At 44.5% G+C, this 15,399-nt stretch overlaps 1 protein-coding gene across 3 annotated transcripts in view; it reads right to left on the reverse strand.

Moving 5' to 3' along the window:
* Positions 1-15,399, reverse strand: part of LOC139576132 (transcriptional enhancer factor TEF-1) — a 56,847-nt gene that overhangs the window by 19,150 nt on the left and 22,298 nt on the right. For all 3 annotated transcript variants that reach the window (XM_071401838.1, XM_071401836.1, XM_071401839.1), the window contains exon 3: positions 13,861-14,113. In XM_071401838.1, coding sequence (XP_071257939.1) covers positions 13,861-14,062 — 202 coding nt within the window. In that variant the 5' untranslated portion in view covers positions 14,063-14,113. The remainder of the gene's footprint in view (positions 1-13,860; positions 14,114-15,399) is intronic.

The following is a 15,399-nucleotide window of genomic DNA, read 5'->3' on the forward strand; positions in this document are numbered from 1 at the left end:
GTTCTTAACTAACTTGCCTAGTTAAATAAAATACATTTTAAAAAACATCAGTGCTAGAGCCTCATCTGAAGAAGGGAATGAGATAGATCTGGGTCATGTGGCCATAATATCCACTAAATATATATGGTATGAGAGCTTCATTTTGCTAAAAAATGATGCTGACCCTTCAGAACGTGAACTCAGTCCAGCCATGGCAGTGATGAGATACATTTCTCCAGAGGGTGAGCTGGTCAATTAGTGAGCTTGATGTGCATACATTAGCCATTGATCATGCACCCAGAGGCCATTGTAAACAAAGCATCTCCACTGGCATATCAATGAAAAGATTATTAAATCTGAAAAGGCCCCAAAGCAATACACCCACATATGATAAACATTGGGCTAATTTAGGTTATGGTGTATTAAACGTTTTAACTGCCTTGGTTACGTCCTTTGAGTGGTAATAACAACGCTTTGCTGAAGGTTTTTTCCCTCCTTTTAAAGGCGATCATTTCCTGTAGCAGCACTTTTGTTTAATGCAGGCACAACCACAGTCACATCTGGCCCTGCGGTGGGCGATGATGTCAATGGATGTTGAGACCGTGCTGGGCCTGGCTCCATGTCAGCCAGCGGTGCGCTCACTCATGTGGTTTTAACTCTCTCCTCTTAGTAGGGGCACGGGACACGCCTTGAACAGCACAGGGGGCAACCTCTCGCCCACACGCCCCGCCCCGCCAAACATATCTATCATTTATCCTCATTACAATGTCATTTTCTCAAGTGTCACTTGTCAAAGGCCAAAATGAACCACCAATGTGATTTCGCCCAGGCTTAATCTGAATTAGACTTGTGAAAGCTTAACACGCTGTAAGATGTTAGGGCACTGCTCAGTCATTATCTCAACCCAATATTTAGAACATCGTGCTGTATGAAACTACTGGGTAAAGTACCTATTACCTTCTCCTGTCTCAAAACATTCATTTGTAAGTCAAGGAGCACTAGGGGACTTTCTCAAACCAGAGAAAGTGCTTCCTTCTCTCTCTCTATATATCTCTATCTCTATATCTCTCTCTATATATATATATATATCTCCCACCCTCCCTCTACAAACACAGACATCTATGTAAGTGTTGATTACATGAATGCTTGTCAATGTAAATGGCTAGACAGTTTTCCTGTCTGGGTAGAGTAAGAGCGGCATTGATCCTTTTCCATTGGGTTTCCTGTCCCAAAATGCAGTTTGGGCCAGAGGCAAGCCTCTCTCTCTATGTGGATGGAGTAGCAGGTTCAGACAATAGGCCTGACTTCCTTGTCATCCCTGATAGATGACTCAGGGGTCTCAGGCTGACATTAGCATCACAATAGACTAAACTAACAATCTGGAGGCATTCAGCAGGAGGGTCCCAGGCTGGATCAGGGTGTGGGTAGAGGAGGCAGAGAGCCTTTAACTTGACAAGAACAGCGGCACACTGGGAAATAGCGCTTGCCAAGAGGAGAACCTGTCACTAACAATAAAGGAGACTTGTGGCCTGGAAGTTGAACAGGTGACAGACAATGGTATCCTATATTTGGCTGTCAGTTTCAAGTAACCTACATTTGAATATGTACAAAATAATAAAACAAATATTTTTACGTAACGATAGCCCAGATTTTATAATCATTAAACATAACCACACTGCAAAAGTATGTTGTTTGTATTGGTGTTAATTGTACAAAAACAATTATTGCTGAGCTGCCAAGGTGAACAAAACAATAGGTCTGCCCTTTGAGCGAGAGGCTAGCTGAAACAATTCCAGTGCTTCTAAAAATAAAGGATTGAAGTTGCTAAGATCCTGCAGGTGTTTCCCCGTGAAGGTGTGGCTCAAAGAAACTCCCTCCCCTCTTCCTCCTCCTTAACCCCACCCCCTATTTAAAGCGTGGTGCCCTAAGAAAGACTTCAAGGCCAAAGTCGGCATGTCGACGATCACACACACTCGGGACATTTTTAGGGTCACAATAGTTTACCCCACCCCCCACGATGACACACACACGTCCCACCCATCCCTCCTAGCTTTTAGAAACTGAACGTTTATATATCTAAGCCTTGATATCTTCCAGAGGTCGTCTGTGTGTGCGTCCATCTGCCTCCTGCTGAGAGGGCACGGTCACACGCAAACACACGTATACACATCCTCTACATCCTACTCACTCAGCTTGCTTTGATAATCCATCGCATGGTGCCATGCTGCTGAGTTAGAGGAAACAAGGATTAATAAAGACCATATGTTCGTTTATGTTGTGCAAATCGTTTTCAAGAATGTTGTTAAGAATTATTTTAAGTGAAACGTACTGAGGGATTCTGATTTGTCATCTGCAGTCTGTACATCCATTGTAGCTTCCACCCAAAATTCCACAATCCACGATTTGACTATTTGATTTGTAGAGCCTGCTGTGTGCCTGTGTAAATGTAGGGCAGGCTCCTTCATGTCTCTGGGAGAAAGAAATAGAACATCAGCGGCTGTTTGCTTTCGGCTCTGACCTCGGCCCCAACACTCAACATGGGTATTTCTCATTCATACAGCCACAGACCACAACAATTCTGTGCTCATTTGAAACAGAAAAATGAACAAATGAACCCAATCCACGAGGGCACTTATGTAACACTGAAGAAGAAATGTGAAGAGCTAATGAATTTGGTTTAAAAAGTCATTAAGTAATGTGTCCCCTCTTCAGGACTTCTCAAACAGGCCGGTAGGGCAGACAGAAACCACAGAGATTCATATCACCCATTTACAAAACAGGAATGCCCTCGAATAACTCACTAAACTCACATATGGTTTTACACGAACACATTATGTTTTAAGATGATGTTTACATAATATCATGTTTAATATTAAAAATGATGTATAAAATGAGCTCCACAAACAAAAAGGCAAAATCCAGTCCACTTTCAAAGACAGATATAATGATGTTCCCAATCTCCTACATAACAACCTTTAGCATACAATGTGAAATGATAGAAAGTAACATTCAAATGTAATGACATGATTGTCATTTTAGAAACAGGCCTACTATTACTCAAACCTATTACTCAAATACATTTACAGTAATTCTCTAAAAACGATGTGCTAGTAATCTGTTGCAGACGAATACGTTGCAAAACCACCATAAACCTATATTTTTAATACTTCTGTCTAAAATGTATTTATCTATGAGAAGATATGAGATGATATAAGTTCTTATGAGAAGATAAGATCTTATATTTATTGAAGTATAATCACATTTTCTCTTAGATACACTGATTTCAAGTGATTCATCTATCCCATTTCTGCAGTTTGTTCATTTGTGGTTTCTAATGTGAGGACTTTGCTGATTGGTTGAGAAAATAGAAGCAGTTCCTTCTGATGATTAGGGCTACAAAGGGTGAGCTCTTCTATGGAACGGCTAGGCTATATTTGTGGTCTTAAGCAAACAAAGAACAAACAGAGCAGCAGACCCCAAACCTGAGTAATGTTTCTCATTCAGTCGTCGAGCCGTCCAACAATATCCACTACTTAATCATTGTCGTGTGATATAACTGTTGTTCCACAGTGAGTAACAGCATGGTATGCAACCAGGATCTACAAGCATTCAGTGGTTTTCACCCGCAGAAAGTGGCCAGCTGAATTGGCTTTTGCCAAGTTCTTGCGACTCCTGATACACATCCATAATTCAACCCAGTGGAGGTCGGTGCTCACAGACACTCAAAGGCACTGTGTTTAGTCTTCCGGCCTGATTAATGGATAAAAAGTCTCATTCGGTGGCTGGAAATCTGACTGCGGATCAATTAATTTCTCCGTATAATGTCTTTGTATGTAATTAATACCTCTTTAAAAATCTATTTATTTCTGCCAACACCAAAAAGAAATCAATACTTCACTTTAACTGACCTTAAAGTGGGGTAAAAGCCCAGTGAGTGGTTGAGGTAATGAGTCAGGTTAATCGTGAGAGATTAAAGGTGGGGTATTTTTTTCCAGCTAACAGGACATCAGATATCAACAGGTTACTGACCCGGGACTTCATGGAGACACAGAGAGGATTACACCAGCTAACCTCTGCTAAATGTTGACTGTGTTTCGGACAGGGGCGAGGAGTTAGGGGCGCCACCCATCACTCAGTGGCCCTGCCGGCTCTACGTCCTCTCTACCTGGCCTGTCCTGCTCAGGCGAGCCTGTGGCTGAGGCCTACTCCCCCCTCAGAGCAATACATGCGCTCACCGGGGAACAATTAACGCAGCCAGCACTCGTCTGAATCACTCTATCAATTAGGAGCCAGGATCACATGTATGTGATGAGTATATCATCACATACATTACTGCAGAGGCAGGCCTGGCCGTTGGGTCGGGGTGTGTCTTTCAGGAGTAGTGGGGGAGGAGGAGAGAGAGAAGAAGGGAGGGAGGGATTAAATAAACAACCAGGGAGTCAGGCTACAGTCGGACTGGCTGCTGGACTAATCTGTAAGGGCGGCGGTAATTAGGAGTCCCCTGAGGAACTTGTAGCGGAGCGCGGCCGATGTGTGAACATGACGCTGGCTGGCAGGCAGGGAGGCACCCCCACCCGCCTCCTCACAGGGTTAAATCAATATTTTCAATCTCTCAGGATCAATCCGGCATCTGAACACAAAGAAAAACCTGTTAGCGGCGACCAATATGTGTAAATGAAAAGCCCAACTTTGTGGCCCTGATGTGGTCTGCCTCTCCTTCTCCTGTGAGCTTCTCTTTAACTCACACAGGCCGAAAGTAAAAACCTTATCTCTCAAAGTTGTGAGGGAATTCTATCCTTTTCCAACAGAGAAATCGCACACAATCCTCTCTGTCAAGGCTGTAACAGTCTGACAGCTCCAATCAGTCTGGAAGAGATAGCTGCCTGTGATACAGACCAAACACGATAGTAAATGATAGTAAATGATAGTAAACGTGCCCAATGTGATCATTTCTCTGCTGTTGAGATATGAATATAGAAGTCTTCTAAGAGCAGCTCCTTTGTCTGCTTCTCTGCGATAAACACTGCAGTATTGGCAAGGCTAGTATATCTCCTACCTGTTCTTCATGATCCTCTTCACAAACAGACTTACAGTTTGTACATTTGAGAATCCTATGGGCTTTACCTTAGTCATACAATCACAGGCTTCAACCTCTGCTGCCAACATTAAATGACAGGCTTTAGGAGCACTGGTTGAAAAATATAGAGGTACAGTACAGATTCCATTCTTACGGATTCCATTCTAGACAATCTGGACCCTCTCTTCCTAAAATTATCCATTGCTGCAACCCCTATTTCTAGTCTGTTCAACCTCTCTTTCGTATCGTCTGAAATTCCTAAAGATTGGAAAGCGGCCACGGTCATCCCCCTCTTCAAAGGGGAGACACTCTAGACCCAAACTGTTACAGACCTATATCCATCCTGCCCTGCCTTTCTAAAGTCTTCGAAAGCCAAGTGAACAAACAGATCACCGACCATTTCGAATCCCACCGTACCTTCTCCGCTATGCAGTCTGGTTTCAGAGCTGGTCACGGTTACACCTTAGCCACGCTCAAGGTCCTAAACGATATCATAACTGCCATCGATAAAAGACAGTACTGTGCAGCCGTCTTCATTGACCTGGCCAAAGCTTTCGACTCTGTCAATCACCATATTCTTATCGGCAGACAACAGCCTTGGTTTCTCTAATGACTGTCTCGCCTGGTTCACTAACTACTTCTCAGATAGAGTTCAGTGTGTCAAATCAGAGGGCCTGTTGTCCGGACCTCTGGCAGTCTCTATTGGGGTGCCACAGGGTTCAATTCTCGGGCCGACTCTTTTCTCTGTATATATCAATGATTTCGCTCTTGCTGCGGGTGATTCTTTGATCCACCTCCACGCAGACGACAGCATTCTGTATACATCTGGCCCTTCTTTTAACACTGTTTTAACAAACCTCCAAACCTTCTATTGTGGTAAGAGGTTCAATGCCACACAACACTCCTTCCATGGCCTCCAACTGCTCTTAAATGCTAGTAAAATGAAATGCATGCTCTTCAACCGAACTCTGCCCGCACCCGCCCGCCCGACTAGCATCACTACTCTGGACGGTTCTGACTTAGAATATGTGGACAACTATAAATACCTAGGTGTCTGGCTAGACTGTAAACTCTCCTTCCAGACTCATATTAAGCATCTCCAATCTAAAATTAAATCTAGAATCGACTTCCTATTTCGCAACAAAGCCCATTTCACTCATGCTGCCAAACATACCCTCGTAAAACTGACTATCCTACCGATCCTTGACTTCGGTGAAGTCATTTACAAAATAGCATCCAACACTCTACTCAGCCAATTGGATGCAGTCTATCACAGTGCCATCCGTTTTGTCACCAAAGCCCCATATACTACCCACCACTGCGACCTGTATGCTCTCGTTGGCTGGTCCTCGCTACATATTCGTCGCCAAACCCACTGGCTCCAGGTCATCTATAAGTCTATGCTAGGTAAAGCTCCACTTTATCTCAGCTCACTGGTCACCATAGCAACACCCACCCGTAGCACGCGCTCCAGCAGGTATATTTCACTGGTCATCCCCAAAGCCAACACCTCCTTTGGCCGCCTTTCCTTCCAGTTCTCTGCTGCCAATGACTGGAACGACTTATAACTCCCTCACTAACTTTAAGCGTCAGCTGTCAGAGCAGCTTACCGTTCACTGCAGCTGTACACAGCCCATCTGTAAATAGCCCATCCAACCAACTACCTACCTACCTCATCCCCATATTTGTTTTAGTTTTTCTGCTCTTTTGCACACCAGTATTTCTACTTGCACATCCTCATCTGCAGATATATCACTCCAGTGTAAATACCTAAATTGTAATTCCTTCGCCACTATCGGCCTATTAGTTGCCTTACCTCCTTACTTCATTTGCACACACTGTATACAGATTTTTCTATTGTATTATTGACTGTACATTTGTTCATCCCATGTGTAACTGTGTTGTTTTTGTCGCACTGCTTTGCTTTATCTTGGCCAGGTCGCAGTTGTAAATGAGAACTTGTTCTCAACTGGCCTACCTGGTCAAATAGAGGTGAAATTAAAAAAAATTAAAACATTGATTACACAGAATGGTTTTATCATTGTAGAATGGTTGGTCTCATCAGTAGAATGGGTTTCATAAATATAAAATGGTACCATCATCAGTGTTAAACTGATGCTCTACATGAATGGAGAGCATAAGACACTGCATCTTTAAGAAGCCCAGAGTTCCAGCATTTTACTCAAACAAAAGCAGCCAATTGGGAGCGTGCAACCTGAAACCAGCCCAGCTCTAAAGAGACTCACACAGGCTTCCCTGCTGGGACACACCCCATAAAGTCCCTGACACACACAGGCAGCAGAATATTCCCTACTAACCTAACCCTGCTCTCACATACAAACCTTTCCTGATAAAACATTGAGCAAACCTCACTATGGTCAAATCACAACTGAGCACACTGTAACCCTCTCTCTTCCCTGCAGGTCAGGAATTACATTGCACCTTAAGAAAGCGCTCTTTCGTCTCTTGTTAGAACAGGATGGAACTTGAAAACCCGATTGTGTCCTTTACATGGGAAAAACAAACATTGTATTTTCTACAATCATTTAATGATAAAAACAGCCTCAGTGTTGATCATTTTAGGACACAGAGGTCCGTGCTTATGTGTGTACGCTTGTGCGTGAATGTGTGTGTGTGTGTGTGTGTGTGTGTGTGTGTGTGTTTAGCCTACATGCATGTATGTGTGTCTGCTTTGTCTGTGTATAAATTGGTCTGGGTTCTCACAGTCTCTAAGCCATCTGAGATTCCATGGTACATTCCATTCTGATGAGGAGCCTGTGTCTGGACATTGATAAACCAACTGAGGTCCTGACCTACAAAAGACAAACCGGGCTGCATCAGCGGCAGATGAGACTGCTGTTCATAACAGACATACCAGCTACTGTATGCTGATGGATTTACATAATATACCGAAAAGTCCCTAAATGCCACTAAACAAATCCAGCGGAAAGAGATTTACAAGGATTTTCCTTCATCCAACCCTGACATATGGATACACCAAAAGCATCCTCAATATTCAAAAACGTTGCACGCAATCTCAAATCAAATCAAATCCAAATCAAATCTCCGTTCCTATTGCACCGGCTGCGAGCAAGCCGTCTCTTTAGCACTATTTAAGCACCTGCCAATAGCATCCCGTCAACCACTGGTCAACAAATAACAACAACAAGAGTCCAGGGCCCATTGTTCTGGCTGAGCAGCCAAGCGTGGTGCAATCCCCCAACAGCCTGGGGCTGGTTAATGCAGCAGGCAGGCAGGCAGGAGACAGGAATCTAAGACAAGTGCCAACATGCCATGCCTGGTCACACCTCACACACAGGGTCACTTCAATATCAACACAGGTCAACACTGTGGTCTACATGCTGGGGAGACCCCTACTAAAAATAACAGTACTGATCATCAAAAAAGCTGAGAATCTAGATTAAAATCCCTTCTAATGTAAATTGATTACATTACAATTACATAAGTGATATGAAATCCAGTTTTAAATATAACCCGACCTGTTTCTATCACCTGTCCTCATACTTTTCGAGCTGGGCGTATTAAACGAACACACACACACACGTCTCTCTCTTCATTGCCACGGGCAGAAAACAACAACAGGTGCAGGCAAGCAGCAGCAGGATTGTCAGCGTTGAGCTTGGTTTAAAGTGACAGCACAAAGAGCACATATAAAAGGTACCCTCCTCGAATTTTAGAGGCTGAAATGTCATGTGAGTCTCGTTATACTGCAACAGTCTCCCTTTGAAAATCCGACAGAATTTTAAGGAGCAGACAATTGGAAGCATTGTCCCTGAGAATAAACTAAATATACTGTAGTGAGTGGGGCAGGGCGGATGACAAACAAACAGAGGGCAGATAGAAGCAGAAACATCTTCACTGACTGACCCAGAATGACTACATAACTTTGGTGTGTCAACCTATGAACTCGTGACCTTTAAATCCTTTACATTATTCAACACAACCCCCTGCTAGTCTCACAATGCCAACATCCAGCCCGTCCAGACTGAACTCAGATTGCACTTCAAGGGTTCCTCTTATCAGGAGAAAAATATAATATAATTGGAATTTTTCCTTTATGTGTGTAAAAACACAGCAGTGCTCCATTGCCACAATGGCTCAGGAACAAAGAGGGGATTATTGTGGAGGTGTCTGATGCCTCTCCGGCCTGAAGTTCCGCACACTCCAATCTGTGTGAATGCAGGTGACTCAGGGAGCCTGAGCTGATCCCAGAATTCCTCATTATCCGCCCAGCGGGGGATCTCAGGTCCGCTCGCTGTCTCTGGAAGCACTGCAGGGCCGGCGAGGCGGGCCCCAGAGAAGCACAGAGCTGGGCCATCGGGGGTGAGCCAGGTCTGCTCATTATGCCTAACTCATCCTTGGCATCCCTGCAAACCAAGTGCCACTTAGTGCCCGTAGGAGGGGCATGGGTCGGCCCACTGATGAGATGACAGAGCACACAGCATAGCAGTAATGGGAAAGCTTTGTTTCAAAAGACAAGAAGGACCAAGACATACGTGGACTGTATGTGGACTGATAGTGTCACCAATCTCCAGAATCGTATGTAAAGCCCTGTCTTACCAGTACCTTAGTCATCAAGCTGAAATGACAGAAAGCAGTAAACATTTTCCACCTCTAAACTCAACAGATACAGTGTAGTGATTGGCCAGGCACAGATAGGGCCCAATCAGACAGCCTCCAAGAGCAGAGCACAGATGGTCGTTTGACACATCATAATCATTACTGTTGCCACGGCTTCACTGCTCCAACACAAACATATTGTGATATTTAGACTGGTTTATGATAGCTGTGCCAGTGCTTTATCTACATTGATTTAAAGTGGAATCATTTGCTGCGGTATGTAACACACACACCAGAGTTAAACAGCTCTGCAATGGAACACATGAATTAGATACAGCCATCCTCTGAAAGTGATGGGCGTAAAATACAAGAAATGTGACTATAGGCAACACCTGGGAAAATTGAATGAATTCAGATTTTCTTTGGCAGCAGTAAAATGGGAAAGATTCACTCACTTGTATTGCAAGGCTAGCGTGTAAATGCAAATACACAGTGAATACATTCATAACGTGGGGCATGTCATTTCATGCGTCAACCCCATTTCTGGGCTGAGTTAAATAGAAGCTTGCACAGCAGGTGAATTATGTAAGTAAGCAGCAGTGTTGGGGGCTTGGGGCCACAGCCACTTTCTCACTGTGCTTTTCATGATCCTCTCATCAGCCAGCCCAGGGCCAGGGCCAGGCTCTGCCTACCATGCAGCTGTGCTGTTGTTCACCCCAGTCACAATTAACCTCTGAGACTGGGCACGGCGCCAGCCCCGATGAGACTCAGGGCACCAGAAAGCTCTTCAGGTAAACACCGCCACGATAGGCTAAAAAGCCGAAATTAGACATTGTTTTGAACCATGAGGCAGTTGCTATAGAGACTGTTGCTAATTAACTGCACTCGGCCCAGGGGTACCAAAGGGCTTAAGGGCACTCAGGACGGTTCCTCTTGTGATGAGCTTTATGCACGGTACCCAGTACTATCCCCAGGGTCTCTCATCACCAAAATACCTGCGTCTCCACCCCCCCACCTGTCACAGATGCCATGAGAGGGGAGGTGGTGGTCTGTCTGTCTGTCCATCAGGACCAAACCCTGTGGACCAGGATTACAAGGCTCTGTGAGGGGAGATGCTCTAAGGTGGCAGGGCCCGGCTCGCCCTCTTAAAACACAAATCACTGTGGCGTTTCAGACCAATCAATGCCCTCCATCAGCACTGAGGACCACTTCATGGCTTTCTCATCATCTCTGGTGGCATTCTGAAGTGATGCCCTGCACCTCACTAATGGAAATCTGTAGCATGCAGGGAGAAACAGACACATATCTAACATCATAAACAAAACGCTTCAGTTTTTCTCGGGGAAATGCAACAGGTCGGTATGTCTAAAGATGAGGCTCTTGCTGGTAAATCTGCTTTCACGGGGGGTACCTCTAGTGATATCCCCTTTGTTCTCTGTTTTTTAAAGAATGACACCGGCATCATACAGATATCCCAACAATTCATGATTGGTGAGAAAAGAAGGAAGGTGTGAGATTCCTGAGGGAGATGAAGAGGTTGGGTTGTGAGATTCCTCTGGGCTCTCCAGTCAGACACAGTGTCTCCTGTGAGACAACATTGCCTCATTGAGAGCTGCATCTTTCCACAGTTTACAACACCACTGACTACATCCATAGCAGACTACACTCTAAAAATGGGCATTCTTCTAATAATAATAATACAATTTCAATGTTTGATAATTATTACATTTTTGTGCAAATAGTGTTTCTTAATAAAACAATAACATTTGAGTGAAATTATTTTGGTGAAATTGCTTGAAGGTAAGATGTTTGATATTTCTTACCATTTCCTTAATTACACAGTCATAATATGTAAACAAACACTATACCCATGTTTTTTTTTAAATCAAAACAGTCCCAGTAAAAAGGCAGCCTATTTTCCATACTGGGCAGTGCTACAGTCCTCTTAATGGCTCAGTGAGTATGAGTGGGGTCACAGTTCACGCTATGATGGGTTTGGCACTAGGACCCAGCAACAGCTGCAGGGCTGAACAGAACAGCTAGCCTTGCCCCCAGAAAAAGCCCACAAACACACTGAGACCAGTTCCAATCTGTTTCCCTCCCCGCCCTCCCGCCTCAAAGTCCCACCAAACTTTGTGTTAGTTAGGCACTGAAAGAAGACCACATCCCCCCTCCTCCCCAGCCCCCTGAAAAAAACAAAAACAAATCTTCCTCTACACACTGTCTTTCAAAAGCTCTTTCACACAGCTGAACACTGGCACTCGACCCAGTCTGTTTCCAAGGCACAACAAACAACCTTGTATAGAGCTTTCATGTGCAGCATGTAAGCTTGTTGTCTTCACATCTTTGGATCCGTTGGCCATTGTGCTACAGAAAAGCAATTGAATTGTGCAGCATGAAAATTAAGAGAGAGTGTTACTCACATAATAAATTGTCCATTAACACATCCCTTGATAGAATTCAGTGGTACTTGAAGCATTATTTCAATACAAGGATCATCCCACTCGATTTACACACCTACGCATGTTGCCTCCAGAACAGCCTGACTTCTTTGGGGCATGATATGCTGTGGTGTTCAATTGTTGCTCAATTGTTATCAAGGGACCTGACGTGTGCCAGGAAAACATTCCCCACACCAGTACACCACTACCACCAGCCTGTACTGTTGACACAAGGCAAATTTGCTTAGGTCACTTGTTTTGCCCATTCTAATGTTCAATCGAACAGTAACTGAATGCCTTGATGCCGGTCTGCCTGCTTTATATAGCAAGCCACGGCCAAGTGACTCACTGTCTGTAGGAGCGAACCATTTCCGTGAATCTAATAAACTGGCCACTGAGTGTATATTTCAGTCAATATTTCACTGTGAGGGGCTGACATCTCTGGCTCAGGGCACAGTGAAAGGCCAGTCCGGGGACACAGTGGATTATGCTGGTGAGTATATATGCAACCGGATACCCAGCACATTTGGCATGGTTGACCTCTGCTCAATCCCCCTGATCTCAGGCAGGTCAAGGTACATTCAATACCACCAATAACACAACCACTGACGGAATAGCTGTAAACACCACTCTGCATGGCACATCCCTTTACACAGCACAGGAAACAAACAGAGCAGAAGACAATGGATTTTTATGAAAATGAATAACCTTGAATCGGTTATTATCATATTCTTTATGCATCAGCAGAGCCAGCAAAGACCTATCAATTCTCCGAAGGTTTGCATTTGACACAAAACGTGCTGTTTTATGTTAAATGCTGTTTTGTGGAATTTGAAATGGTAGAAGTGCCTGAGCTAAAATATAACTGTCTGATGGTGGCCATTTGATCTCTTATCAGAGAGAAGAATGCGTCCAACCAAAAACGAGACTGGCGTGTCCAGTCTGCACTAGTGAGTCTTGTCCTTAGCGTTAATCATTTAAAACTTCCTAGGCAAACCTATTTGTTATGCTCTAATCCTGAGCAGGGGGAGTGTGAGTGAGTTTCTTTGGCACTCCCATTCTGCTTGTAGGAGAGAGGTGGTGCTGGGGTGGTGAGCTGCTTGGTCGTGGGGTCTGAAGCCTCTTTGTACCGGCAGCTGAGGGGGCTTCACTGCGACTCCTAGACTTTACATTTGGTTTGGCCAGAGGGATCACATGACAGCTGCAAACTAACACCCCGAGGGGCTTTCTGCTTTCACTTGACACTGACAGGCTGTGAGAGAGTCCAACACTGCAGAAAGAAAATATTCCCTCTTTCCATGACATCACCCAGCCAGGAATGGGGGAGGGGGGGTTGGTGGCAGCCACAGCTGGTGGCAGCCACAGTGCCATCTGCCCCTGCCTAATAGTTAATGCTGCTTTACTTATAGACTCCTACTTCTGCAGAGAAGGAACATGAATGTATGGCTACCGCCAAGGAGCCCTTAACAGCCTGCAAGTCCCACAAATGAATTCCTGATTGACATTTTCACTCCCAGTCTATTGTTTCACTTGTGCGGTCCCTTTATCAACACTGAATCTCTCTGAAAATCTTCCTCAGTCACTTTGGGCACTTTTTATGGTCCCATAACAAGATTATTTGAGTGCGAAAGGATGATATGCAATTGGTTTTAAAAGTGAAATGTTGTGACTACCATCTAAAAAAATGTACGTAAAAAAGAATTGTAATATATAATTACAAAGGAGGGTATCCTCGCTCTTCCTCCCATGTACCAACCCACATCCCTGACCCCATGTACTCACCGTACATCTTTCCCTCGTCAGATAGAATGATCTTCCTGCGCCCACAGGGGGGATAGATGGCCAGCGCCTCCTGAAAGCTCTGCTCGATGTCGGGGCTCCACACCCCCTCGGCGTCATTGTCAAGGGGCTTGTCTGCCGAATCGCTCATCCGCTCCATGTCCTCGGCAGGGCTCTCGCTGCCGCTCCAGCTGCTGGGGTCCATGGTGGTGCTTGGGATCTCCAAGCCGAAGCCTGGAGCACAGTAGGGAGAGATCTGGAATTCCCAAATAAACAAACACAAACCATCCGTCACTCTCCACAGCACAGACATCTGCCTCCAAGACGACAACACACTGCTCATGGCCACTGGTCAATAGTGTGGTGAGCCAAACAGGAGAGGATTCTTGGCCTGGCTGTCTACCTATGATGTTAGGATTAGGATGACTGCGGTACAGTTTTACTAGATGCCATGTAAAGGACTGAAACGTTCCTTTATGCTAGTTTTTGTCCGACATTTTAAATGGTACTATTGAAAATACTTAATGTCGTCTCCCATTTAAAACAAATGATGTGATGGAGGTCACGTGCAGCGACTTCATCACAGGATATATTTTTAGCTTGTTGTAGTAGAATCACCTCCTTGACTTTCCAAAATAGATAAGCAGGCAAATAAAAAATACAAGACTGCAGACATAAAATATCTAATGAGAACATAACCCTAAAACACATCCAGCGCACCTGGTATCTCCTGCACAGGAGCAGTTGAAGCCTTTTTATACCAGCTGTCAGGACTGTCAAATAGACTCTTAAATCTGGATGAAATTCATGTAGGATAACTGTGGAATGTTTATGAGGCAAAAAGAAATAGAGAAGCCCACTCAAGAAAGGACACAACCATACCTGTACCACTTTAAATTTCAAACGGAAAAAAATATCCCCTGTCCTCTTTGTTCAAGGAAAGAGTCTGTTTTCCACATTGTGAATTCCCTTGACAGAAAATTCCACTGTGAGATTCCTCAATTTTCTTTGCATTTATGCTGTGTAAACAACCTGCTCTGAATTAGATCCCCATTAAAAACTCATTCAAACTGCTAAACTGTAAGCGAAGGAGAAGGAAATCACATTTAAATTCGAGGCAGAAAAGTACCTAAACTGAAAGTGTCCATCTCTCCTCAATCAAAACTATTGTCCACAAAGTGACTCATGAAAACAATGTAGGTTCTTATGTATTGCTGTAGACAATCATGCTGAGTTGAATTTTAACGGTGAAAATCACAACTGGGGAGTTCATTTGGTGGATGTTTTTGTAGCCCTTCACTCTAGCACCCCCCCACTTCCCAGTCTCCCTCCATATCTTCCCCTCTCCCTCCTTATCCTCCTCTCCCCTTCCAGACGACCGCTTCCTCTCTAGGCAAGATCCTATTCAAGCAGCACAAGCTGTTGTGAAGTGGGACTAGCAGCATATGTTTCTTCTAGAATGTCGGTTCGTGAGGGGGGAGAGGGGGGATCGGAGCAAGCTGTTTGGGAGGGAAAAAAACTCCCAGAGAGCGGAGGGAGCGT

This window comes from Salvelinus alpinus, chromosome 5, assembly GCF_045679555.1.
Source record: "Salvelinus alpinus chromosome 5, SLU_Salpinus.1, whole genome shotgun sequence".
Lineage (NCBI taxonomy): Eukaryota > Metazoa > Chordata > Actinopteri > Salmoniformes > Salmonidae > Salvelinus > Salvelinus alpinus.